The following is a 27,931-nucleotide window of genomic DNA, read 5'->3' as shown; positions in this document are numbered from 1 at the left end:
TGAAATCTATTGACCAGTAACTAATGGTAAGACAAATGCATATTCTACTGACTGGTGCCCGAAATACTGAAAACTGCATTCAAGTAATATTTTCTGCACTACCATGAACGCGTGGCTAGGTTATCTTACACTGGGAGGAGGAGACTATGTACACCAGAGCAGTGGTAACTGTTTCGCAGTTGAGTTTCTGTGCTTTCCGGAGGTACCTGGGGAGGAGAGGCCGCCGCTCCGCTCCGCTCTGCCCCGCGGCGTCGCAGGACTCCCAGCACCACCACCTGCAGCATGCGAGGAAGGAGCGCTGCTCGGCCGGGCCATCGAGCTGCACGGAGCAAACCAAGAGATGACATGAGGGAAAACAAAGACTCAACCCAACAACCGGCAGAATCGGGTGACGAGGAGGAGGAGGAGGAGGGTGGTTTATTATTTTTTGAAGGGGGAGAAGGAAGGAAAAAGAAAACGAATATTTTGTTGGTTTTGTTTGGTTGGTTGGGTTTCTATTCTTCCCGCAGCTGCAGGCGGTAGCGGTGGTAGCGGAGCTGGAAGAACATTCTCTCCAGTAAGGAGCGCGTCATCCCTGGCAGGGCGTAATGTTCAACAACACCCACGTGCTTGAACCCCAAGGACTCGTAGAGCTTGTGGGCTGCCATCTTCACGGCCGTGGTTCCCAGCACGACGGAGGAGTAGTTGTTGAGCACGGCAAACTCCAGCACTTTGCGGCCCAGGGCCTTGGCGATCCCTTTGCCGCGGTAGTTGGAGTCGACGGACATGCGGCGCAGCTCCACTGTGTTGTCCTCCTCGTTGCCCCGTGCTGCCACGATTCCCACCACATTGCCGTCCAGGACGGCGACCCAGAAGCAGGAGCCTGCAGGAGATAAAGCAGCACATGTAGCCACTGGCTACCCTGGATAGGGAAGGCAGGTAAAGCACCCATTGACAATCATAGTGATGCGAGGTAGGCTTGGGGTCAGAAATCACCCTCTGCCACATGTGGGGACTAATGACTTCTGTATAGAAGAACCAAACTTTCTTTTCCCCTGATGCTGTGAAGGGAATGTTGTTTTTCCCAAGGAAAATGCACAAGAAAGTCAATACAAACCAAAACAAGATTCCTAGTGTCCAAGCTTTATGAAGTACAGATGGGCAGTGATCCTCAGCTTACAGTGGCACATGATGGGTAACTGATGATGGCCAGCAGCACACTAACAAGGGAAAACACCACATACACACCCAGAAACAGCATCTCCTGTGCAAGATCAGGCTCACCCATCCCTTCTTCCCCCCGCAAGTTGGGATGCTTGTGGCCAGGTCCCCCTTGCTTTGCAGCTGCTATTCTTCATCTGCTGGAGAGTGCCAGGCAAGAGCATCCCAAGAGCTGGAAACATGGTGCTCAAGCAACTCAGACCAAAACCATGCAGGGTTTAACCAGTGAGCAAAACCAGCCTGCCCTTAATTGTGCCCCAGCACTGGTCAGCAGACACAATGCTCCAGGAACATGGCTTAACCAAGAGGCTGCACTTTCTGTGTGCAGGGGGGTCAGCACTGGCACTCTGCCATGGGGCTGAAGGCTTGGTAGAGCAAATGATGCATTCAAGCACCCAAAGCAAAACCCAACCTAATCAAAGCCCAGCAACTTGAAGGGCATCCAGCTGGGCTCAGGGCAAGTACCTCAGGGTGCCAAGCACTCTAACAACAGCCCCACTTATGAAGCTCAAATAAAACTGGACCTCGCTGGAGAGAAGCACTGATGCCATTCCATCCCACTGCTTGTAATGGGCAAATGTTAAAGCCAGTGCCACTGGAAATTGCTGTAACTGTGGACTACTGCAGTAGTACTTGGCCCCACCAGCAAGGGGACTTAAATGAAATTCAAGTAATGAATTACTCAGATCTTAACTAAAGATCTTTACAGGAGGTCCTGGTGAAGGAAAAGTGTCTTCAATTGAACTGAAAAGACCAGCATCAGCACGGGGCGACTGCAACCTTAGCTTGAATATTGCTTAATTAACACCCAAGAAAGCCACTATTCAATTAGTGCAGCTAACAAAGGGCACGGACAGGTCTGTCACTGGGAAGGAAAGTGCTGACTTTCAGTGCTCAGGAGAAACATGGCTTCATCCAGAGAAAGAGGACCCCATCACAGGGGAAACCCTGGCACACTGCGACCTGCCACAGGCACTGGCCTTCTTTCCAGTGCTAAGGAGAAGAAAATCTGACTTGGGCTCTATCTTTAGCATCAACCCTGCCAACCTCCCCATGCATGGCATGGCACATGTCCATAAGGACTGGCACTGAACAGCCCAGGTGGGTCCTCGGGGGTGCACAGCACCGTTCCCTCTGCAAAATGAGGGGCAGGGAAATGAACAAGGCAACTCAGTCCTCTGCTACTGGAGGAAAGCAAACACAGGGTGGCAGGAGGTGCCTCCCCGGCTGCTGCCTGCAGGACAAACACCCCTTGCAGCTCAGTGAAGCCATCAGAAAGAGATGGCCGAGGTCTCCCACCCTTCCCCATGGCACAGCCCAGCTGCCAAGGAAAAGCCTGGCACAAAGGAAGCGCAGGGAACCAGCCCAGGTTCAACTCAGCACACCAGGCTCATCCCCACCTTCAGAGCGATGCGCAGCTCCAGTGATGCTCACTTCTGTTCCCACTGCAAGTCACCCCGCTGTCGCTATCTAGGTCAACAGCTAATTTTCGAAACCCCGGGACCCATCTTGACCCATTTATCAGGAGCAGTTGTCTCCTCCGCTGTCACAGTGACAGTGCAGCTTGTTCCCTGCAATCACCTGCATCTCAAAACATCATCTATTCACATACAACCCCAGACGAAGACCTTAAAGAGCTGAAACCCAGCAGTTGCCTTCCCTGCGAATACAAATTACAGGGCTGAGAGCCCGTCTCTCACTGCTCCAGAACTGCTTTAAACTGCTCAATGTGTGGTGACCTCAGAGCAGCCTTGCAGTGTCTGAAGGGGGCTATAAGGATGCTGGAGAGGGACTCTTCATCAGGGACTGTAGTGATAGGACAAGGGGTGATGGGTTCAAACTTAAACAGGGGAAGTTTAGATTGGATCTAAGGAAGAAATTCTTTACTGAGAGGGTGGTGAGGCACTGGAATGGGTTGCCAAAGGAAGTGGTAAAAGCTCCGTCCCTTGTGGTGTTCAAGGCCAGGCTGGACAGAGCCTTGGACAACATTTTCTAGTGTGAGGTGTCCCTGCCCATTGCAGGGGGTTGGAACTGGATGATCTTAAGGTCCTTTCCAACCCAAACCGTTCTATGATTCTGTGTGGTGGATCTGCCCAACACAACCCCGGCCCATCCACCTGGCTGCATGGCAAACACACCACAAAATAAGGGCCACAATGATCCTCACCCCTACATGCACAGCCACCAACTTCAGCTCCCTTGGGGTACTCCAATAGAGGGTTCACGTGTACCCCCATGTTTGAGGATCAGAGGTGGGATGCTCCCTTGGGACACAGAATGCTGTGTCCATCACCCACCCAGTCAAGAGGCAGCCCCCAGAAGTGCCACAACGTAGCCACCAACCGGTGTCACTGCCACCACATCCCTGTCACCCAGCGCCTGTGCATGGCAGTGACTCCTGGAGCTGCTTCTCAGCAAGCCTGTCTTGTGCTCCCAAAACCAGAGATGCCAACCCAGGCTCCTCTCAGCCTGAGGTTATGGAATTGCTTCTCTGAATGCTTCCTGTTTCTATTCCTGATTATTCTCAGCAAGCACCTCTCCTCTGTGCCTACCAAGCCCAAGAGGCTGCTAACGCTCACTCACCAACGCTTCCCACAGTTGCAAAATGGTATGTTTCTAGTATTTTTGGGTCTTCTGCCTATGTAAAACCCAAACCTGGACGTGCCCACCCCGGCAGAGCCCACAAGGCCCTTCTCACCCCTCCAACCACCCTCCAGGACAGAGCCTGTGCCCTCACACCCATCCATCCCAGTGGGTACCAGCCTGGTTGCAAGCAGCATGACAGTAAACCCACACCCCTTGTTAGCTTTTACTTACAACTTTAAGGCTTAATTATAATGATTTTGAGTTCGATGTGAAAAGAAACCGTATCTGGCACATCTCCCAGTGTGTTGTGCACGCAAATGCTTATAATTAGCGGCAGACAGGACACATCTGCTCAAACAATGTGAGCTGTGCTCGGTTCTTGTTTACACCAGCACCATCAATCCCCAAGACTTTTACCCTGCTGCCCACCTTGTGTCTGATCTGAGCATCACCAGCAGCCACATCCTTCAGCCTAATAAAGGCACCTCGAGTTTCACAAGGTGACAAATAAGCCCAGGAGAAGCTTTCACCCATGGGATTGTCAAATCCCTCCTCTGGGGAGCTGCACCCCATTCGGATGGGGATTTGCTACCGAAAGCTGTTTTGGGCTCCTATCATGTGCTGCTTTGGGCTAAGACCCTCCCTCCTCTGGGAAAACCTTCCCATTTCAGCGCAGGAACCCTGAAGGCCTTCAGTTTGCTTTTAACCACCATGTTTCAGCAATCCCAGCAGCTCCTCACCATACCCAGCAGTGGCTTACTATGGAGAGGGGTGGAAGCATCCCGGGAAAACCACCCCACGCTGCCCCTCCTCAGGGCTGGAGGGCGTCTCTTCCCCATCTTTTCTGGACTGAGGGGACTGACTCAGAGCCTGTCTTGTTTGTGCACTCTCAGACCTAAATTAACTTCATCTCACCTGTCAGCAGCAGCAGGAGCCTTGTTTGCAGCACTATTAATAGCAGGGGCTGACGTTTTACTCTCTCACACCACTATCTGAAAATAATCACTGCTGCAAAGATAAACACAAACCCCAGCGGCTACAACTCTCCCTGCCCTTCACAAGCTCACCTCGTGGCAGCGTCTCTGCCTTCACTTCCATCTGCCTCCACCTTCTGGGGTCCCCTGTGAACTCATCGCTATGGCCATCCAAAGCCCTTCCGGCTCACTCCAAGGTCTGTTCTTCATGGACATCTTGCATTTAACTACAGCTGCCCCCTCAGTGCCACTCAGGAGGGCTGGAGGTACCCACTGGAGACATTAGCTGTTTCCAGTCAAACACAAGCCTCTCTGCAGCACTGTCCCTTGCCTCTTGATCTAACCCTCCAGGGCTGCCAAAAGGCAAAGGCAGAGGAGAAGCAGCCATGGGAAGCCCATCTCTGCCTTGCATCTCCACTCCCCAAGCCCACTGCCTCACCATGCAGAGCCTCAACTGCAGAAACTCAAGAGGTGAAAGACATAATAAAGGAAGAAATACCCTACAACAAGGGGGTGAGAGACCGGCACAGGTTTCCCAAGGAGGCTGTGGGTGCCCCATCTCTGTCATGTTCAAGATCAGGTTGGATGGGGTTTTGAGCAACCTGGTCTATTGAAAGATGTCCCTGTTCACAGCAGGGTGGTTGGAACTGGATGAGCTTTAAAAGCTCTCTTCCAACCTAAACCATTCTATGGGAAAAGTAATTGGAATGCACACATCTATGGAAAAGGCACAAGATGGCTGTGATGTGCATAGCAAGGAAGATGATTTGGGGTTGTTCATGCTTCACAGCAAGTCACAGCTTTCTCAGCTGATGGCACCCAGGGCCTGAAAGCACACATGATGGCAGTGTCTTTCTGCTCTAAATTTAAGGCTGATTCCCAGCTTTTGAGGACCAAAAGAGAGCATCTTTCTAATCCACCCACCCCTCTCCTGCAGCACAGGCTGCCCTCAGGCTCCATACACCCTGACGACTTCCCCAGAGCACTGGCACCACGCTGGCTGCTCATCCTGCACCCAAAGCACCCACTGCTCCTGCCCAAGGCCATGCAGTTCCCTGCCTGTGCTTGCAGTCCTCCTTCTCCTGCTCTTCTCCTCTGCCATGAGCTGCACAGCTCCCCCCACGCACCCGGCGGGGATGGTGGGTGAAACCAAACTCATTTATTTTTGCTGCAAATTCTTCTACACCCTTTGGTGAATAAAAGGCCGGTGGGTGGATGGGTGGAAAGACTGGAGCCAAAAGCAATAGCACAGAGTACTGCTAGGAGAGAGGGGGGAAAATGAGACACCCGCCTTCCTCAGCAGCATGAGTCCTACGTGATTGACTGCAGCAGGTTCCCACAGCTTCCCTAAGACCCTTGGCATCCAAGGAGCACTACTGCAACAAACCAGCGCTTAACAGCTGTGTGCTGCTCTGAAACAGCAAAGCTCCATCTGACAGGAGCTTTAAAATCCACCATTTTCTGGTAAATTCTGTTATTTCCACAGCAGCAAGCAAAGCTCTGCCACCACAAAACATCCTGAACTCACATCTGGCTCCGTCCTCCATGGTTCCAGCACCCATGCACCAAGACAAGCCATGTGCAGCAGCAAGAGCAGACAGTCCCCAGCCTAAAGGTGGCTGTGCCACAGCTATGTATTGCTGATGCCATTTAAATCCCTACCCTTTTATGCCATGTGGGGTCTGGAGAGAAGAACTCAGTACTTGAGGCAAGCCTCCCTCCTCCTTCCCCTCCATCCTCAGTGAAATCCAGGGCAGCCCAGCCGAGTTACATCAGCATCAAGGCAGAAAGGAAGCTTGTCTGGTAGAGCAGGGCTGCTGCAATGTGAGTGCTGCCAGCGGGAAGAGTCTGGGGCATAGATGTGACGCTTTGGCCACAGACACAGCTTGGGCACAGGGACCAACCAAGGTCAGGCAACAGCGACTGACTGCAGCTGCACAGCCAGCCAGGATGGGGAGGGATTTATTTATGTGCTTATCCGGCACATTATTACCCTATTATCTCGCCCTGCCTCCATCTTTCCCGTGTCTTGAGTTTCTCTCCTTTCCACCTTTCTAGTTCCCCTTGGCTTCAAGCAGGGCTGCATAATAGCTCCCACAACTTCTGCTAATAACTCTACACTTGACTTCAGTTAAAAGGCACTCCTAGAGGGCTCCTGGATAATAATTGCATTTCAGTGTAGTTTATGGCCAGGGAAACCAGGTGAGATGTGAGAGACTCTGACTCCAACACTGCTGACACCCGTGAGCATCCCTCTACATCAGGCAAGGCCCAGGAGTGGGGGAACAAAACATGTCAGGGACACACAAGAATTACTCATGCATGAAATTAGAACTGCTGTGGGACCCCTTCCTTCCCATAAATAACTCCACACAACCTACCACCGCAGGATTCACTGCCCAGTTATAAACAATTCCCTGCTGGAAGAGCACAGGACAGCACATCTATGTGCCGAGGGTGGGTGACAACCCTTGATTCATGGGGCATCTGGCAATGAGATCACCTACACAGCATGAAAAGATCGATGATTTGGTCCTGAGCAACCAGCTCAGCTACTCCTCATCTACCTTCTTCTCCATCCTTGGTACCTTTCACCTTTGTTTTGTTGTCAATGAGGGCTGAAGCTACTCACAACCACCCCTTAAGCTCAGGCAAAGCCTCCAGAGCTGCAATGAGGGAATCAGTGGGATGACAGTGACATCCAGCATTTGACCTGCAACAGGGCCACAGCACAGTTCCATGCACATTCACTACCAGAAACACCATGACCACAACCCACAACAGCAATGGGTCTGAAGCCACCCCAACAGACAGGAATTCAGAGGCAGCCTCTGCAGCTGATAAACCGGAGCATAAAATGAGACATGGGGTAGGTAACAGCTGGCCTAAACATCTGTGCAAACCCAAAAGGACATCTGGATTCAGACTGGTCTGTGCCTAACGTGCCACCACTGATAAACCTGGAGCAGTGGCACAACTACAGAGGTGATGGTCCCACCAGGAGGTTTTGCTGCAGCCCAGCTTTACCTTCACCTGGGGATGGAAAAGGTGGTGGGGCTGCAGTTTAGAGTAACAGTATGAGAACTGACTTTGATCAGTGCCTGCTCCATGCTTCCTGATGGAGCTGGTCCATCCTCAAAAGCACTCAGCTACTTTATCATGTCATTTTGGGGTGCCAAGGCCCCTGAAAAACCCCTAGGATGAGGAGAGCTAGCTATAGCATCCTTTCACTTTAATATTTTGACTGGAGAAAACCAACACATTCTGCAGTAAATGAACTTTAGGAAGTAGCCAGGTTTGGTCCTAAACAACATCTCCTGCTGTCACTGCTGGGGATATAACATTTCCAATGTGTCATTCCTAATCTCTTTAAAACCTCTGCTTTAAACCTCACCCTGTTCTTCTGAAACACCTATATGACAGCTTCTTACTCCTCTAAAGCTTCAGGAGCACCCAGCCTGGATGTCTGGATCAGCACAAGCTGTTAGTGGCAACAGCTCACGTCAGCACTTCACAGGTTGGTTTTTCAAACAGGCTTTAGCCCCGCGGGGCCCACAGTGTCACCACGTGTGACAGCACCAGGGGAGCTCTGCAAAGCCCTGGGAAGTGCCCAGCACATCTCAGGAACAGGCTTTTGATGAGACAGCTAAAAACCAGGCGATGCCGCAGATGGGGAAAGACAGCCCTTCCAGCACATTTCAGAGGGTGCTATATTAAGAAGTGCAACAGCAGGACTTGCATCCGGCTCTTTCTGCTGCCCGTGGTGCACCTTGAAAAGCAAAGACTGTAATAAAGCCAATGTATAATAACTGATCAAGAAAAAGCTGCAGAAGCAGTTAGGGGGGATTAGAAGTACCCTGCTTAGCAGGGCATATTTAGCCCAGTCCATCGCTCTGCTCTCCACTGTTGAAAGGAAGGACACACAACAAGAACAGGAGAGACAAAACCACTGATGTGGTGATTGGACTCTACCTGCTGGGTCATCAAGAGGAAGCACAGCTTGAGAAACCAGGCATTGTCTGTGGTTTTGGCATGTGAGCCATTGTTATCGATAAGCAAAGAATTAAACAGCCTAAAGGAGCGGATAAAGACTAGAATATGTGACTTTGGCCTGGCATTGTCCTCAGGGCTAACGGCATGGTAAGTGCAGCACAGTGGAGCTGGCTCAGCGGAACAGGCTGGTGTGCACAAATGGACAAAACCAGGAGAAAAAGAGCATTATAAATACTTTCAGAGCAGATGTTCCCTTTGCAACCAGAATCCACACTAAGCCCACAAGTGCAGAGTCAGACCTTAAGCAAACCAATGCTTCGACTGATGTTTAGATAGGAGTTTAAAGGGAAAAAGAAACAAAGCCCTCCTGCCAGCTTTGCTAGCCTCTGTCCTCCCAGCAACTGCTCCAAAAGGCTGATGTGACAACTAGGTGCTCACTAGTTAAATCAGCGTACAAGATTAATTGTGTTGCTGGTTGTGTTTAAGCCAGCTCCTTCCAAGGATGTTGTTAAGGCTCGGTCTCCATCATCTAGACCAATCTTTTATTATACGGCTTCAATGATTTCAGAAAGGTTATGAATTTGCATTACAGCCCCTTCCACTTCCAAACACTGAAAAAACCTGGAAAATCTACCATTATTGGATGTTTTAGAGTTCATTATTTGCTGGCTGACTTCTACTTCATACGCATTAGTGTAAGAAGGCAGTGAGCAATAATCATCAAATGACTCTCTTTTAGCTTAGCAGTTGGCCTAGCCATAAATCACACAGGGAAACCAGACAGAATCAATCTCATTTTTACCATCCATCACTACTCGTCTGGTCTAAATTTAGCCAAGGCTCCCTTTAGTTCGAGAGAAATGCCTGTATCTTACACAGGTATTGCCCAAATGCTTCACAGCAAAGAGAGAAACTGACTCTACATTTACTTAAGGTTAAATAATAAATGCAATTCCAAGCCTTACAAGGACTTCCAAGGAGATTTATGCTGCTCTAAATGAGGTCAACAACCTTTAGGTGAGTCTCCCTTTCGGAGAGCCCCTCTTCTGTAAATGACCACAGCAAAAGCCTACACAGCTCACTGCAAACAACTGCTTTTAGCCAGGAATAAGGTAGGAAAGATGAATCACACCCAAGATGTAGGTTCAAACTTAACGTATGGCATAATGACGCATTAGGACAGAATTACTTATTTATGTGTGCAATCTCTTTAAATCAGAGCCATAAAGAAGGCTGAGAGGTGCTTTCCCTTACGTTACAGCCAGGGCACCTACCTATACTGAAAAGGGAGAGACTAGAAACACTTGTATATTTAAACATGACAGACAAATAAACCCTGACGAACAACAACAGAAGAAAACCCCACAACAAAGCACACCCCAAAACAGGACTACATTGCTTACATTACTTTTAGGATATCAAGGACAGCAGAGCCAGGAATAGGAATGCCTGTCAGGTAACCAGCATATAACCCCAATTCAGGGGATGGTGCTCCCCAGGTGCTGGTGCAGATGCTGACTACTTCTGCAAAACCACTCAAATCTATGCCTGTAAAGTAGAGAAGTGAGTGAAAAGGGCAAGGCACAACATACAATTGCAGGTCATGTAGAGGATGTGTGTATTCAGCTAAAACATGCTGTACAGCATGCTTCAGTGCTTCTGAACATGGGGTCTTTCCACCCTCAGCACATTCTCTCTGCCCTTAGAAGCCTCTGAATGAGGATTGCTACTACAGCAGTCAATGAGCAACAATGATGAGTAGCAATGAGCGGTATTTATGGTGCAGAAACACTGACCAGGAAAGTCTCCAACCCCAGGGCAGCTCCTCTGTGTTCCTTACTGGAGCATACCAGGAATTGAGGGACAGAGACTGCATTTCACCAAACACTGAATGGCAAAGAGAAGCTACCATGGTTGTCTCCTAACACCAATAAATACAAGTCTGCTGCGCTCAAAGCCTTTCTTTCTGCAGATGACTTGGGTTTCACAAGAATCCTACCTTGTTGCTAACACAGTGAACTAAACCTCCCAAACCTCTAACTTTCCATTGTATGAATAATCTACAGGAGAGAAACAGCAGTCACAAGGAGTTATATTTTCCCTGAAATCACAGTGAAGAACTCACTACTTAATGTGGAAGGAAGACATTAAAAAAAGAAGAAAACGTTCAGGCGTGTATTTGGTACAAACTACAAGCTGAGGTCAGATGTACATGGCTTGATCACCTCAAGTCTATTGCAAGCCATAAATATTCCTATTTCTAGCACAACAACTTGAAAGGGTGCTGCATAACCCTTCCCAGAGCTCAGGCATCCAACAAGGATGCCAGTTGTAATCAGCTAGGATCAACCCACCCCATCATATCACAGCATGTGAATAGTCACCATCTGCCACACCAAGACAAGCCCCCAAAATCCATTGTAAGGCACTGTGAAGAGCTCAAGAAGCAAAGAGTGAGGGTGGCACTGAAGCACAGCTCAATCACACTTCTCACTGGGACCAATCCTGTCTGACCTGTTAGTATGAGCCACCCAAGCAATGGGCCAAACCCATTCCCCTAACCTCTGGGTAAGGAGCAGATGATTAAACAGGGGATCTGAAATGATAATAAAGCTGGTAAGGAGGATCAGGCTTGGGTCAAGCAGCCAAACCCGCAGCCTCCTTGCCCTGCTGCCATGGAGGCAGCACAGCATTCCTGCAGACACATCCTGGCATGGAAGATGATGGGAAAAATGAAAGCAATTTCCACCTGCAGCATGCCAAGAAACAAAGCCTTTTCCTTGGAAAGGGGGTTTGCCATGCACTTCTGACATCCATGGCTAGAGGTAGTGACAGTACTAAGGCTTTGTTTTATAGCAAATGCAACTCCAAACCCATATAAATAAGTGAATAAATAACTCACAAAACTCTCTGGAAGCAAACCTTCCAAGTATTCCCTAAGGGCTTTTAACCCCTCAAATACTCCTTCAAACACCAGAGGTCTTCCTCCATCAGTAACTTTTACCCTACACAACACCAACCAGCCCATCCTCTTCACGAAGAGCAGGGAAGGAGGCACTCATTGGATCACATGGAACCAGATCCTGAAGAGCTTCATTGCACTGCTTTGGGGCGGAACCAGACCCACTGACAGCTTCAGGCACCTTCCCACATCTCCAACCCCACCCTCAACCAACCGATACTGTGGGTGGTGATTCCAATGGTCCAGTAGAATCAGAGGGTACCAGTGCGTTCCCATCCCACCATGCTGTCCACATCCCCATGGCCATCACACCGCAGGCTGCCTCTATAAACTAACACCTTTTCTCTACAAAGCCTTGTCCCCTTTAAACCCAGCACACTGCAGTCCCAGCATGATGTCCTAAGCAGTGTGAGCCTCCACCACCACACACCAACCTTTACCTCTCAGCAAACCCGTGGTAATGCCTCATGTAAAGCCAGGGAACTGCCATGGTACACAAAAACCACACACCTGGATGCTCACTGTTGTTAAAGCCAACGTGTTTCTTCATCCCTCCTCTAGTACAGGAAGGCCAATGTGCCTTGTGTGTGATTCTACTGAACTCCACAGCTCCAGACTGAAATTAGCACTTCAATGTGGCAGTGTAAGAAAATTCTAGATACATAAATGTATCTATCAGACTGGGCACAGACAATGGACCTGGTGTAGATGATGGGTTAACAGAAAATGACAATAACATCTATATAAATCTCTACATTAAAAATTAAAGAATAAAAAAGGGTAACCATTTGCCATGTGTCCAGACTACCATGGCAGACCAACCAGGCTCCAAAGTCCCTACAGAAGCCTGATTTGTTTATTCCCATATCTCCTTTGATGACCATCTATCACCACCTTAAGACTTCACATCCACATAGAATCATAGAATGGTTTGGGTTGGAAAGGACCTTAAGATCATCCAGTTCCAACTTCTCTGCCATGGGCAGGGACACCTCACCCTAGACCATGCCACCCAAGGCCTCGTCCAACCTGGCCTTGAACACCGCCAAGGATGGAGCATTCACAACCTCCCTGGGCAACCCATTCCAGTGCCTCACCACCCTCTCAGTAAAGAATTTCTTCCTTAGATCCAATCTAAACTTCCCCTGTTTAAGTTTGAACCTGTTACCCCTTGTCCTGTCACTACAGTCCCTAATGAAGAGTCCCTCCCCAGCATCCTTGTAGGCCCCCTTCAGATACTGGAAGGCTGCTATGAGGTCTCCACGCAGCCTTCTCTTCTCCAGGCTGAACAGCCCCAACTTTCTCAGCCTGTCTCCATACGGGAGGTGCTCCAGTCCCCTGATCATCCTCTTGGCCTCCTCTGGACTTGTTCCAACAGTTCCATGTCCTTTTTATGTTGAGCACACCAGAACTGCACACAATACTCCAAGTGAGGTCTCACGAGAGCAGAGTAGAGGGGCAGGATCACCTCCTTCGACCTGCTGGTCACGCTCCTCTTGATGCAGCCCAGGATACGGTTGGCTTTCTGTGAGTGGGGGTCCTTTGAGCCCCAGCCCCAAAACCAGTCACAAGAGCCAGCGATTTAAGAGAGGTTTGCAAAATAAACCAGACGGAGTAGGTAAAGGGCTCTCTCTCATTCCATAGACACGTGGGAAATGAATGAGGCTTGCTCAGAGCCAGTGAAAGCAGACACTTCCATGCTTATTCACCACACATCTGTGCAAAGGGGATCAACTTACAAACATGAACAGCACCTACAGCAACCAGAGCCAGGACAGATGCAAACCTGGGCAGAAGTGCAGTGTTTTCAGGATCCATTGGATCTTCCTCACTACAAAGGCACCACTAAACAACACTAAACCCCCATAACCGATGCTAAAACAGGGCAGAATGAGTAAACTAAAAGCAGGTTCACAGCTGCAACTCCTCCTTCTGATGCACCAGTTTTTCCTAAAACATCATAAATTCCCATTGCAGGAAGCTGGTAGCACACACAGCAAACGCAAGGTTTACTCCATCACTGCATGTCCTACCTATGTCACAGGTCTCCTGTAAATGTCAAAAGAGCACTTGCACCCGTAACTGAAGGATGTCCCTGTGCTGATCTCCCAACCAAAGACAAGGGATTTAAGCCTATGATTAAGTTAAAGCAAATGCTCCAGTGACTCTTTAAGCCAAACTGCCCCAGAGTTCAGTCTGTGTCAATGCGGGGGGGGGCTGTTTGGGGTTTTGAGGGATTCTTTGGTTATTTTTTAACTTAACTTAAATCCTCTTTGGCTGCTTGAGTTATCCATGAAAAACATTCCCACTCCAAGAATCCTTGCAGACACTTTGATGCCTTTCAGACTGCTGATGGCTCAACAGAAAACCCCCCCGTAAAACCTGACCATGGCTTATTCCCAAATGAAAATCTGCCCAAGAGGCACATCTTGAAGCTATCCCCTAAACATCTGCAGGCTCTGAAATCACACCAGACGTGTATTTTCACAGCCATTAAGTGAATCTAATTGACTTCACAGGCAGCAAAAGACTGAAAAGGTGTTTTATAAATACCCCTTTTACACAGTTTGGAGTTTTAAAGCATCTCTCATCAGCGTTCCTTTCATCCAGTAACTCCCTTCCTCGCTTCCTCTCTTGAACAAATCCCACCACCAGCAATGTAATTCCAATCATGAGGACTTCACCAAGATGCTCGCTGCTGTTGAGCAGACAGCAGCCATGTATCTGCCACGCTTTCATTGCTCTGTTTCTAGCCAACCATCATCCAAAATTACTTACAAATGGCAGGTGCTCCAAACCAGGGTATTTGCAAAAGCTTCTCTTTGCAGTTCCACTATTTAACATTATTTTACATTGAAAGAACTACAGATTTAGGTCTTCCCTGGATTCCCACGAGAAGTGTTACACAGTGCTTCTGATGCTGTTATCTAGTTCCAGGGAGGATGCACAGATTTGGCACCTCCAAAAAAAGAACAAAAAGGCCCGATCTCAGCAAATGAAATGGGGGGGGGTTTGCTGTACTGACTGCAGCAATGATTTTATGTATCCTATTAAAATGGGGAGAATGGGGTTTGCAATAAAAAAATCATAGCTGAAAAGATCAAATATCTGTGTCCAGGTACATGTAGGAACGACGTGGGTCAGATGCTCTATGGAAGGTGTAAGAAATGCAGTTGTTGCAGCTCATTTGCCTTTAGGCAGAATGTTCTCTCCCCACCATCACCGACAGGTGGGTTTGTGCACTGCACTGACGCACTCTTTTCAGCTCAGCAGACACAATATCCTCGTGCTGCTGCCTTCTATTTATTTTCTCATCTTTGTTATTCCGAGTACTCTACCAAAAAGAAAATATTGTGCTCTATTCCGTAGTGCTCCCCATGCACAACATCTGAATGGCAAACTGAGAAGATGAAAGTACTTACACAATGAGATTAAGCAAAACAACAGAGATTTAAAAGCGTAACAGGAGGAAGGGGAAGATCAGAGAGATACAAAGAGGGATGCTGAGTGTGGGACCATCACTGCTGGGAAACGCCAGAAGTGATGAATGGAGCAAGAACCAGACCAAACCCCCCAGAGAATTCAACACAGGGATGGACAAGAGAGCCAAGCAGAATTCAAAGGATAAAAACCAGCATATATTGCTGTTTGACACAAAACGGGACAAGTGGGATAGAGAACTGCTGTGGCAGGGGAAGAAAGAGGGGGATAAAATGGTAAAGAAATAACTCAAGGAACTACTATTGACCCCCTATAGATGGTATTATCTGATAGCTGTTGAAATGAGTGTTGTCTGGGACATGCACTAAGGAGCCATTCACAGCCAGACAGCTGGTCCATCAACCCCCATTTCAATTAGCAGCCTTAGCACAGACCAAGAGCTGCAACCGTATAAAGCAAACAAACTTGCACCTTGGTTTCCAAGTCAGGATTCAAGCACATTGGCAAGAGACACTGGGAGCAGCTTGTACATCAATTACTAGTGATCGAGGATAAATCTGGGCAAATAGCTTAAAAATGCAGGTTTTGTCAATTCAAAACAATTTACGCATTAGTCCTGAATTCACCAATATCTTCTGCTGGGAAAGATGACGCAGAGGGAAGCCAGGCTGGCAGTAATCCTGCACACAGCACAGCATCCCCCCAAGGATGTTGTTCCATCCAAGGGTTGGAACTAGATGATCTTAAGGTCCCTTCCAACCCAAATCATTCTATGATTTTCTGCCAGCACACAGCTTGGTCCTACCCAGATGGCAGGGGACATCCTATCAAGGCTCTACCATGATCAGTTATCTTAAATAAATACTTGGGTCTGAGCTTTGCTCCTTGAGGAAGCCTGTAACAGAACCAACAGCTTTGTTTCAGGCTGAAAAAAGTATTACATTCACCACTACACCCAGGTTTTTGCTTCTTCATGGTGAGAACACACAGAATGAGCAGTAAATCAACTTAATTTGGATTAAAACCATCCTCCCTTTCATTTCCCAGTTCCTGAACTGAAAAATCCTTTTCTCATAAAACCCTGCATTTTTCAGTTTTGCCACTTGGAAAAATCCTAGAAGCAGCACGTGAATTTTCAGTGACAAATATTAGCTGCAGGTTATCATTTCAAGCAGCACGTGTTAATGTGCCACTAGTGCCTTGCATTCTTCTATCAGCATTTACACTGTTGCAAATCCAATTTTAAATAGTAATATTTCATGTAGGCACTTAAAAATATTCCTGTCATACGTATTTCCAGGTACCTATTTTGAAAAGCCTCCTTTCACTCGCAGGAATCCCACTTTAACACCAAATCACGGCTTGGCACTAAAACCATGGGAGTCCTGGGTCTACATTTTAGAGTTATACTGTATGAAACAGTTTTCACTTCTTGAAAGAAGCGCTTGTCAAACAGTTATAGAAGACAACAAACAATACCCTAGGTGCTTGCATAAAAAGTTAATTGATTGCTGGGGTCCAACGGATCAATAGATGACTTGAACGAATGGCTCAAAGCCATCTGTAACAGATACCTGAGCTTATACCTGGCTCCAACCAGGCCACTATGAACTAATTGTTGATGCACCCTTAGTAAAAAGCATGAGGCTTCTTGGTGATTCCAAAAACCCAAAAGCTGAAAAAACCAACCAAACATCCTTATTATTTGGGTTAGAATAGTAGATTTGTAAATGTAAACTAGGTATGGCACCCTGCTCTCTTTGGATTCCCTTGAAGACCACTTTCATCAGCCATCTGTCAGGAAAAAGAAACCATTCCTCAGCTTCCTACAGGGGGAAAAGTATGAAAGGAAAAGAAAAGCCCTAAAAATACACTTTGGACTTCCTGTTTTGCTAATGCAGAAAGCTACAAAGACCTGTGCATCCCTTAGCTCCTCACAGAACCAGATACCAGCAACACACACGAAGTCTCTGTTTGCTTTAGTCTGGAAGAAGCAGCATGAAGCATGTGATGATTTATAACAGATCCCCAGCACTGCATGACCAGAATAAAAGTGTGTGCTCTGCAATACACCAGTAAATGACACTGAGAGCCTCCAGAGCCCACACAGGGCTTGCGGCCACCTCAAGCCCCAGCAGCCATTCCCACCCCAGGTAATTAGATATAACCTGCCTGGGTAAGGATTTAAGCCTACAAAAGGCATTTCAGAAACCCACTCTGAAATTTGGACAGATTTTGAATGGCTGCTCTTGAAAATCAGGCTGTGCATTAAGGGGTTTACCTAAAAGCTGCTTTTGCAATATGTTTAGAGGTCTTAAGGTAGAGAGCAATGACTAATGATGATTTCTAAGGTATTAAGACCCCTGGTTGTGCACACTGGGAGGAACCAACCTGACCACAGACACCCTAGGATAATCCTAAGAGGCTAAATGTAATACTAAATATAATAATGTGCTTGAAAGTAAGATTTTTCACTTCATGTTCCCACATCCAAAACTCAAGTGTCAAGAGGGGCTCAAAGCCTTGGACTTTTAAAACGTCTCCTACAAGCTACATACCTGACATGGAGCCTAAGTTTAGGCAATGATGAAAACCTTAAGCAGGCTTTTAATCTTGGCCATTCCTAAGAAAGAGAAATAAGGAAGAGGAGCCACGGAAAACCCTTTAGAAGAGTAATTAATTTGCCTTTAAACTTGTGGAGAAGATCCTTTTTAGTTGTGACTGCACACAACCACACCAGGAAACATCCAACACAGAGAAGACATTCAAAAAGATACTGAAAGCCAGGAAAAAACCCAGAGCATCTGATGTTGCAGCCCCCTTCATGTTCATATGGCTTGTGTTTGCTTGTCTGGAGAAGTTAACTGTGCCTGTAACACTCCTAATGTTGAATTTACACAACTTATTACTTCTTATATTGAAGATTAATGAACAGCACTTTGCACGTACTGGGGTTTTTAAACACCTGCAGGCAGAGCTTATGTTCAGAAGCATCATACCCACCCAGACGGATACAACTCAAATGCTGCTGCTTTAACTGACAGTCATGTCAATTAGGGACTACCTTTGGAGAGAATTTTTCAATGCATGGATAAAAAATAAGTATTGCTCTGCAAAATTTACTATAAAATCTATTTTCATCTAATTTTGACATGGGACCGCGCCAGCATTCGTGGGAGAGCTATTTTTGTCTTGTGCACGTTGAGAAACGGGTCTGTGCATATGTTCCTACTCCAGTGATAAATACATAGGAGGGGGGAAGGCTGCAGTGGCTTGCCCATGAACACACTCATACCATGTGCATGGATGATATAGCCCTGAATCCACAGGCTGCTCTGCTCATCAGACAACTGCAGCTTTCCCACGTGCCAGCCCTTGGCTGACAGCACCACTGCTCTGTTTGGCACTGCCTGAACCCCCAAAAGTGGAAAAACCAGTGAATAATAAAGAGTTTGTGGGGCAGAAGGACCCTGCAGGCACTCAGTGAGGTTCAGCAGAGCTGACCCACGCGGCTCACTACTTCTGGCACTTCTTACCCAAAGAAGTTGTGAATGCTCCATCCCTGGCAGTGTTCAAGGCCAGGCTGGACAGAGCCTTGGGTGACATGGTTTAGTGTGAGGTGTCCCTGCCCATGGCAGGGGGGTTGGAACTGGGTAATCTTAAGGTCCTTTCCAACCCAAACCATTCTATGATTCTATAGGGGACCTCTGGAGAGAGAAGGCTGCGTGGAGACCTCAGAGCAGCCTTCCAGTATCTGAAGGGGGCCTACAAGGATGCTGGGGAGGGACTCTTCATCAGGGACTGTAGTGACAAGACAAGGGGTAACGGGTTCAAACTTAAACAGGGGAAGTTTAGATTGGATCTAAGGAAGAAATTCTTTACTGAGAGGGTGGTGAGGCACTGGAATGGGTTGCCCAGGGAGGTTGTGAATCCTCCATCCCTGGCAGTGTTCAAGGCCAGGTTGGATGAGGCCTTCGGTGACATGGTTTAGTGTGAGGTGTCCCTGCCCATGGCAGGGGGGTTGGAACTGGATGATCTTAAGGTCCTTTCCAACCCTGACTGTTCTATGATTCTATGATTCAGCTTTATCCCCTCCAGATCTACCCAGAGCTTACCCGCACAGGTACATTGTCTGTGGCCTTCAGCTCACCTGTGCTGCCAGCACTGGGGAGAGCCCTCTCTCAGCTCTGGGAACACGGGGTGGAGGGTAGGAGCGATGGTGTGGGCTGGTGCTGGCTCTGGCAGCGCTGTGCCATGCTCACTGTGCTTGCTATGTGCTTGCGGGACGGGGCTGCCTCCAGATGCAAAAAGTCAAGGCTTCTCTGCAGCAAACCAAGGCAGCCAGGAGTGATGGAGTGCATGCTGTATCGGAGGAGGTGGGTTTTGGGAGAGGCAACCTAACTTTAAAGACATTTTACATGATTCAAATAAAACCGAAATAAAACTAATGCTGGACAAAGCATATCCCTAACATTTGGAATCATGAGCTGTTTTTCCTATTGCTTCCCAACAAACTGCACTGGAGACGAGAAATGCCAAACGAGGCAGCAGCTCCAGTGCTAAGTTGTCAGAACTCAAAAGCAACATTGGGAAGCAGCAGCACTCCTGACTGTTCCCCTCAAATACTTTCAGACATAATACCTCCCACTGTAAATATACCAACGGTCTCTAATCCTAACCCTGTAGGATCTCTCTGATATGAAGATCTCATCCCTTGAAGCACCTTCATTGAATTACAGAGAGATGCCAGCACCTGAAACACTCAAGGGAGAGACCCTGCACTGCCTGAGGACAAGATCTGACCTCAGTTCTCAGGGGTGTGGAGCAGAGCTGGGAGACACCGAGGTGGAGGTAAGGACACAGCCCCTCCCCTGGGTTTTCTGGCTCCAACTTCTCACCACCCTACACCGTGCATGAGGAGAGGCACGCACAAAACCCCGATACACGAGGGTGAGCGCAGGGGGTTGGCAGATACATGAGGTCAGGGCACTGCATAAGCCAGCAAGAAATGCTGCAGATAGGGATGCTTCGGATTCCAGTTGCCTCTGGGCACCGCGAGCGGGGTTGGGCTCTCCAAAACCACATTCCTGCACTGGGAAGCAGCAGCCCTGAGCCCTCTCCCGGCGTCAGGTAACCAAGCCCTTTCTTTGCTGCTCTGTTCTTTCCAAACAATGTTATCGCTCGGCAGCGGTGCTCCTGCTTATCTGGCAGCTTGAGCATTACCCAGAATGTGGAGAAACTGGGCTCCGTGGTGGGGAGAAAGCCCCTAGGCTTGCAAAGGGTCTGGGCATGGCAGAGGAACCACAGCTCCCATGCTGAGGATCTCCTCCCAAGGCGGCCCCTGTGTCTTCCCTGCACCCCAAACCTCACTGCTGTGCATCCCGTAGCCCCCAGCGCTCGGCACTCCGTGAACAGGGTTAGCTGGAAACTAAGTTCAGCTCCTCTGGTGTCAAACCTGCTGCAAATGGCCTGATCCAAAAGCACAATTAAAACCAGATAAAGGTCTCACTGAAGGCAAGGAACACCTCAAAAAGATCAAGCGGCAAACAGGGTATCACCTCCTCACAACCCAACCCTGGCCCCACCTCAACTGGTATCCTTCTGGCAGAAGGATGTGATCCCAAAACCTCTGCCAAGAAGGGCAGGACATCCCTCCTTCAAGCTTAGCTGAGGAATGTGCCATTCAGGAGCTGCAGGGATTGAACCCTAATGAGCCATCCCCCCACAGTCACCTCCCAGTGCCATGGGTTAGTGGTGGACTTGGCAGTGCTGGGGTAACAGTTGGACTTGATGATCTTAAAGTCTTTTCCATTCATAGCTGATGCTATGATTCCCTAGGGCCCTGTCACCCAGGGAGGTTGGGATCTCAGCCCAGGCTCTTCATCTTGAACCCTCATGTAGCAGGTGACAAAAGGCAGCAGGATGGGGAGGCTCTGCTCAGCCCTTGACAGAAGGAGGAGAGCAGAGGTGCATGCCCAATTGTAGCACAGGGCAACCAGAGGCATCCTGTCTCTCCAAGGCAAGAGCTGATGTGCAGGCACTGCCGAAAACCACAGCTCTCAGCGTGCTGCGGTTAATGTGACCTGACACCTCCTGCAGCAGCCAGTTGGGCTTCATCTGCTGCATTACCCAAGGCAGATGCCCTCAAGACTCCATTAGGTCCTGCAGCCACAGCGCTCCAGGTTGCCCAGCTGCGCTGCCTGTCCCTCCTGCCCTCCAGCACTGAGCATTGCAATGCAATCACCCAGCTAATCTCCAGTGCCCAAAACCATGGGGAAAGGCCAGCTCCCACCACCAAGAACACAACACATGTGCACACCCCTCAGCAGATCCTGCTGGGACAGCTGGCAGCAGAGATACCACTGCAAACCACAAAGAAAGACCTGCTGTCTCATCAGCTAAAGCCCCGTCTCTGAGAGCAGCAGGTTTGCATTGGAGGGAAGGAGTCCTGGTTTCCATCACCCTCCAGCGGAGACCTCAGCCTCACAAGAATCTCTCCAACACACCACCAACCACTGCAGTATATATATACAACACAACTAACAGGGACAGAAGCTTGAAGAGACACTGTGGAATTGATTAGTCCTCAAATTCATCAGACCATAAAAGAAGCTCCAGCTGTGCTCCTCTATTTGCGTAGAGAAATGCAAGAGGCAGTGCTCTATTTAAAATTAATTCCTTCTTTTTTTCTCTGTTTACTAGAGCCCAAGTTATTCTGGTTGACAATTAAGCCCATTATCCAACTCCTTTCTTTTCCGCCACCCCTGTGCCTAAAAAGGAAAATTCCTATAAGCGCTATTTTAAATGGAAAAACGCAAGTTTACAAAGAGCTCAGGAAGGCGTTTGAACCATTCAACCTCCTGGTTTAAGATGCCAGCACAGGACTCAACACAAGCAATACCTTTCAAAGCAACAGCAATTTCAAGTCACCCCCGCTGCACACGAGCTCAGAATCAAGAGCTGGCCTAAATGTTCTGCCAGATCCTTGGTTTAGGTGTAGGAGGGCAAGAGAAAACAAAGACACAGATTTTGGCTGGTGTACTTGTGCAGAACCACTGTCAGCACATAGTTCTCAGTTCATACAAAGCCCAGCAGAGGAAATTTAAAACAATAACTAACTTGGAGGCCAGAGGAGCAGAAAACTGCAGAAACACTGTAATATGATGTAACCCATGGGACTGTTCAACACTTGTCGTTAAGCTGGATGCTTGCAGTATCCCATTGCAAATCACGTCTTTTTGGTTCGGTTTTAAAGCCGAGACACAGTTTTAGCAGGTGCTTTGGCAAAACCACCAAGAATGATCCTTTCTAATATGTAAAGTGCTCCCTCACTGTAGATGCCTGCTTTGCCAGGGGCTATTTGTTATAGATGCTCTGTACAATGGTACCCAACCCGCCGTACCACAGGGAGCTCACTGCAAACAGGTTTTCATACCCAAGTACCAGAGATGCCAACAGCAAAACCACAGCAAAGCCACAACCAACCTCAAGATCTGAGACCTTAAAACCTCATCCCAGCTTTAGCTTTGTGCTCACCACCCTAAGAAACAAGAATTCATAAACCACTCCAAAAACGCTCCCTTCCTCTATTTTCCATGTTGGAAAAACAACATTCAAGCAGGTAAACAAGGATTCTCCAGAAGGAGCAAGAAGTTGCCTATTGTGCTCCCAGCCAAAGCCAGGCTGGGACGCAGTTACATCAGGTTGGATTTTAACTCATTTAGTCAAGCTCTGACCATCTCCAGCCTCTCTGGGCCCTTGTTCCCACACCAAATTACCCTCACTGTGGCCATTTCTTCTCTAACACCTCATTGAGAAAGCTCTCACTAATATCTGAGCTAGAGCATTACACAGGACAAGCAGCCCTTCTCATTCCCACTGCACGCGTTTCGGCCTGTGTGCTAATTTGTAAACTAGACAAATAAAGACAAACTTGGGGCTGGAAGTTGTTTTATTGTCATTTTTCTGTCCTTTGGGCAGGATGGGCAGTGCCGATATGGCACATCACTGCCTGTCTCCGCACACTCAGGCAGACAATGCAAGTCAGAGAGCCTCTGAAGCACACAAAACTCCAGGCTGTTCCAAGATAACTGCATTTATACTACTGTCTTACAGGGAAGAAACCAGCAACTGTATTTTTGGAGGAAACAGGAGCAAAACACTGGCTTCATGCCTTGTGCACGGCTACAACAAATAGCACCACACAGCTTTACGGCACATGGACAGACATCACTGGCAGTGCCAGTCCCGACCCACAGTCACCCTTCTCTTCCCCACAGCCTCTTTGGTCTTTATCTAATTATGACTCCAGCCAACCTGCTTAACACCAAGAACCTTAAACAAGCACCACCAACCCCATATATCTGTGTTTTATGGCATTGCAGAAGCCTAATTACGCACAATTAAATTCTGTCAAAAATTAAAGCCCACACATTTGCTCTAAAATTGAAATCAGCCCTTTAAGGTACCAAATAAAAGCAATGCTAACATTTCAAAGACATGTTGGCAACACCGCTGAACCGGATTACATTACTGACCCTAAACAAATTGAGGGCATTGCTCTTCCTCTGAGACCCTTTATTTTATATATATATATATATAGTGTTTTAAATGCAAGCACTTTGATCCATGCCCTGAATCGTGACCACACAAGTCCCAAGCACTAATCAGTGATGCAGCTCAAACACCTAGTGACTCCATAGTACATGTTCTTGTTCTGCGGGAGTCCCCTGCTACGTTAGCCAGCATAACACATTGTTGAACCTCAGAGGCTTGGAAATGTTTTGCTTAAGAGACCTTCCATTTTTGCAAGACCACCTTCATTGGAGGTTTTTAAATACAAGTCACACATCAATTTTTCCAAGAACAAGCGCTGTAAATGAAACACAACCCATGTGCAAGATGGGATGAGACCTGTACAAGATACGCACTATGACGGGAAATGAAATCTAAAGCAAGCACATCTAGTCTTCAGCGATTTTCATTACAGGAAGAGCACTGTAGAAGTGAAGGGAATTTTGTGGCTATAGTACTGCTTCCCATGAATCCTCTAAAAGTGCCCAGGATGAGGTCAGTCACACACAGGGAACAGCAATGACACAGTGAAAACATGGTTACATGGAAAACTGACTGAGTAGGTACCCCGAGAAGATGGAACTAACCAGGATACTGGCATTGCCTTGCTCTCCCAGCTCACTGCTTGTGCTACGTGACCACCCAACCTCAAACCCTAAGCAACTGCCCAGTCATCCCCTTGCTCTTGCCCTCAATGTGGATGTCTGCCTACAAGAAGGGAAACAGCACCTGACAAGTTCTAAAGGGCCTTTATCTTTTTTAAATCATCACATAAGAGATCTTTTACAGCTTAACAGCCAAATATTATCAGCAGATACTATACTTTTAATTACATGCATAAATCTAATAAACGGGTGAACATGTATTATGTCAAACCCAGGCAGCATCCCTTTACATACCTGATCTGTGCCTCTTCCAGAACACTTGCATTAAGGCATGTTCTTCTTGCATAACACAGAGAAATGGGCGCAATAACTAAAACAGGTTCCTCTATGCGTTTGGGCTAAAAGGCCTTTCATCATCCCCTCCTCCCACTCTCAGAGCTAATACCAAGTGCAAAGCAAAGAAATACCAAGCATAAGAAGTAAAGGCTGTGTTGGACCTGGGCTACGGTAAATAAACCACATCACCCAGCCCCAGCATCCCCCAGCACCTACATCCTGGTCCCCACAGACAGGCTGTGGGACCCCAGAGCGCTGCGCTCTGGGGTGGATGGAGGCTGCCTTGGATGACTAGACATCTTTGAGGGGAGAAGGGAAAAACCAACCCAAAAACCCCAAAATGAAAAGCAGGGGTATCTGTGTGCCTGATATGGCTAAAGAGCTGCATTCTGGAGACTTTTGAGCTTGCTCAGTGCTGCTGACAGGAGGAAAAGGTGCCAGCAGCAGGGAGCAGCCATGTTCCCGGAGGAACAGGGCTGGGAGCAGGCTCCCTCTGGGAATTCGTACTCACCTGGCGGTTTCATGTAATATTGCTCAATATCGGACATGTCTGTATGCAGCGCACAATCGAGATAGTGCAGGATAACTTTTCTACTGAAGTAGTACCTCATGCCCATCAGAAAGATGGGCAAGCAGCAGGTCAGCAGGAAGGACTTGGTCACAACAAAGCATATTACTATGGAGATAAGGAAGAGAAATAAACGATACCTGTCAGAAAAGAGAATTTAGTGTTGATTTCGGAATACAAACTCATTACACAAAATAAATTAAAAAAACAAAAAGAAAACAAGCACAGAGAAAACATACATTTGCAGTACACACACAATTCAAGCTCTTGAGATTATCATGGTAAGGGACACACCAAGATAACCCTGGAGAAGTTTATGGGGTGTCTGGAGAGAGCAGATGGGGAGGATACCGCCATAGCACGGCAAATCCCACCAAGCCCCCCCAGTGAGACAATGGTGGGGACACCAGGGAGCCCCCAAGCCCCCCCTCGGCTCTCAGCGGCCGGGATGGAAAAGCCACGCTGCGCGCACGCCGCTCCGCAGCCATGTGTGTGTCACTGCGGCAGTACTATTTCCATCACACCGCCTCGATGCCGGCGTGCTGTCGAAGACCTGGGGGGCTTCTGCGGATGCCCCCGAGACGGCAGCTTCCCCCGGCACGGCCCCTGCCTCCCAGAGCCCCCCTGCACCCCAATTGCTTGCTCTGGGGGGAGTCCCCCTCCAGCACAGGGCCCTGTCGTCCCCCCAGGCTGAAGCATGAGAGTGCAACCTGCCTGTAACCACCAAGGGCAGGAGAAACCAGCCCAAAGCTTGCTCGGGGAGGCGGCGTGGGGGGACACATTATTGCTAATTATTAGCACGGGGCGCGCTGTTATCTGCGGGGTGAGGGTCACCTTGCAAGAGCTGTTTAGGGGATGCAGCTCTGGGAGGTGACCCCCCCGGCTCGGCCCTGCTGCAAGGGTCACCCCCTCATCACACTGTGGGGGGCTCCGCCGGCGGGCACCGCCGTCTCCAGGCAACGCCGGAACGCGGCGGCCCCCCTGCGCCTCCGCTCCCCTCCACCGCACCCCACCCGCCGTTCCCCAGGCCTGGAATGACGACTCTGCCCTCGGCCCCGCGCAACTTACGCGGCGACTCTCACGCTCCCCAAACCCCCCGCAGGGTCGCGCATCCCCAGCGACGCAACCCCCCCCCACCTCCCGCCGCAGCGCTGCGGCTCCGCGGCCGCACCGCACGATGCTGCGGCGCTCCCCAGGCCGCTCCTCCGCAGCGCCTGGGGCTGCAGGTCCGTGTTCCCCCCCGGCTCCTCCCGTCCCTCCGATCACATTGTGCAGCCCCCGGAGGGGTAAAACCCCTTGGCCCCCTCCCCCAAAAGGGATGAGGTACTCACCGGCAAGCAGTCCGTAGAGCAGCTGGGTGAGGGGCTGCTGCTTCAGCCCCCTGAACGCCGTGTTGGGGATCCGCTCCATGATCCCCTCGTAAAATATGCGGCGCACCACCTCCTGCTCGGAGGGATGGAATTCGCGGATATAGACATTGTCGCGCTTGGGATCCTCTTTTGGGGAGCTGAGGGTTGGCGGAGGGGAGGAAGGGGAGCCCGCCAAAGAGGGCCACATTTGGGAGGAAGAAACAATGATCGTGTCTTTTTTAGATCCCGGGATTGATTCATGATCTTCCGCCACAATCTTGGTCTCACAAACCATCTTGGGAGACAGACAATGCATGCAAACCGGCCGCGGGGAGGGGGCGGAGAAGAAAAATGGGAAGGGGGGGAATAGCAAAAAATTAACTAAAACCAATTAAATTACCAAATGAAAAGGAAAAGGGGAGGGGGAAGGAGCGGGCGCGGAACAGGACGGAGACCCGCGGGCAGCGGCTGCGCGGGGCGCGGAGCGGCGCGGCCGGGCGGGACGGGAGAAAGGAACTCCGCTGCATGTTGGAGAGACATTTATAGTGCGGGGGGGGCCGAGGGTCCCCGGGGTCCTAGCGCCCCCCGCATTGGCTGCCCGGGGTCGACATGTGATCGGGGGGGGCGGGACGCAGCCCCTCCCCTTCCCCGTCTCCATCCCCATCCCTTATCTCTATCGCCATCCCCGCACCGCCCCTTGCAAATTACTACGGCGAGGGGCTGCGCGGGGGGCGGCAGCGCGGTTGCCCGTCCCCACCGGTGTGTGCGTGTGTCTATATATTTATATACAGCGCAAGCACCACGCACCCGGCAGCTTCTGGAACAGTCGGTGCCGGTGCGCAGCGCTGCGCGGGGCGCGGAGCCGCGGGTGTGTGGGGGGGGCCGGCGTCCCTTGCACCGCACCGCGTCCCGGCGGGCTGCGGCGGCGGCCGCTCCGTGGTGAGTCATTCACCGCGGGGTGCGAAGTGGCATTCCGGCCCCGGGAATACTGCGGGATGCGGGGGCAGCCCAAACAAATCCCCCTCCCCATGCACCAGCTCCCCCCGGTCGGTAACTTTTCCTTCTGTGCCTACGGCGCCGCGCGGGGCGGAGAGAAGAGCCAGGGTTCGTGGCGGGGGGGACGCGCAGGGAGGAGGAAGGACGGGCTCCTCCTCTTCGCAGGACCCGAAAAGCTTCGGCCTCTCCCGGTTGGAACCGGCCGGCATCTGCCCGAGGCATGCGCTGTGCGCGGCCGGTGCAGGGACGGGGCGGAGGCGCGGGGAGCAGGACCCGTTCCTGCGGGCTGCGTCCCCCGAGAGTTTCATCTGTGCGCCCCTCAGGCGGCAGCCACCACCGTGGGGTGC

At 49.6% G+C, this 27,931-nt stretch overlaps 1 protein-coding gene across 1 annotated transcript; it reads right to left on the bottom strand.

The window, feature by feature from the left end:
* Positions 1-494: 494 nt before the first annotated feature.
* Positions 495-26,904, bottom strand: NAT8L (N-acetyltransferase 8 like; the record flags this gene model as incomplete). Its single annotated transcript, XM_080627263.1, has 3 exons — positions 495-862; positions 25,183-25,347; positions 26,571-26,904. 3 exons carry the CDS (start codon positions 26,902-26,904, stop codon positions 495-497), a joined length of 867 nt encoding a protein of 288 aa, XP_080483389.1.
* Positions 26,905-27,931: the final 1,027 nt, after the last annotated feature.

The sequence above is a fragment of the Psittacula echo genome, assembly GCF_963264785.1.
Source record: "Psittacula echo genome assembly, chromosome: 1".
NCBI classification, from domain to species: domain Eukaryota; kingdom Metazoa; phylum Chordata; class Aves; order Psittaciformes; family Psittacidae; genus Psittacula; species Psittacula echo.
Note: the sequence above shows the minus strand (reverse complement) of the source record. Positions and strands in the feature narration are given on the sequence as shown.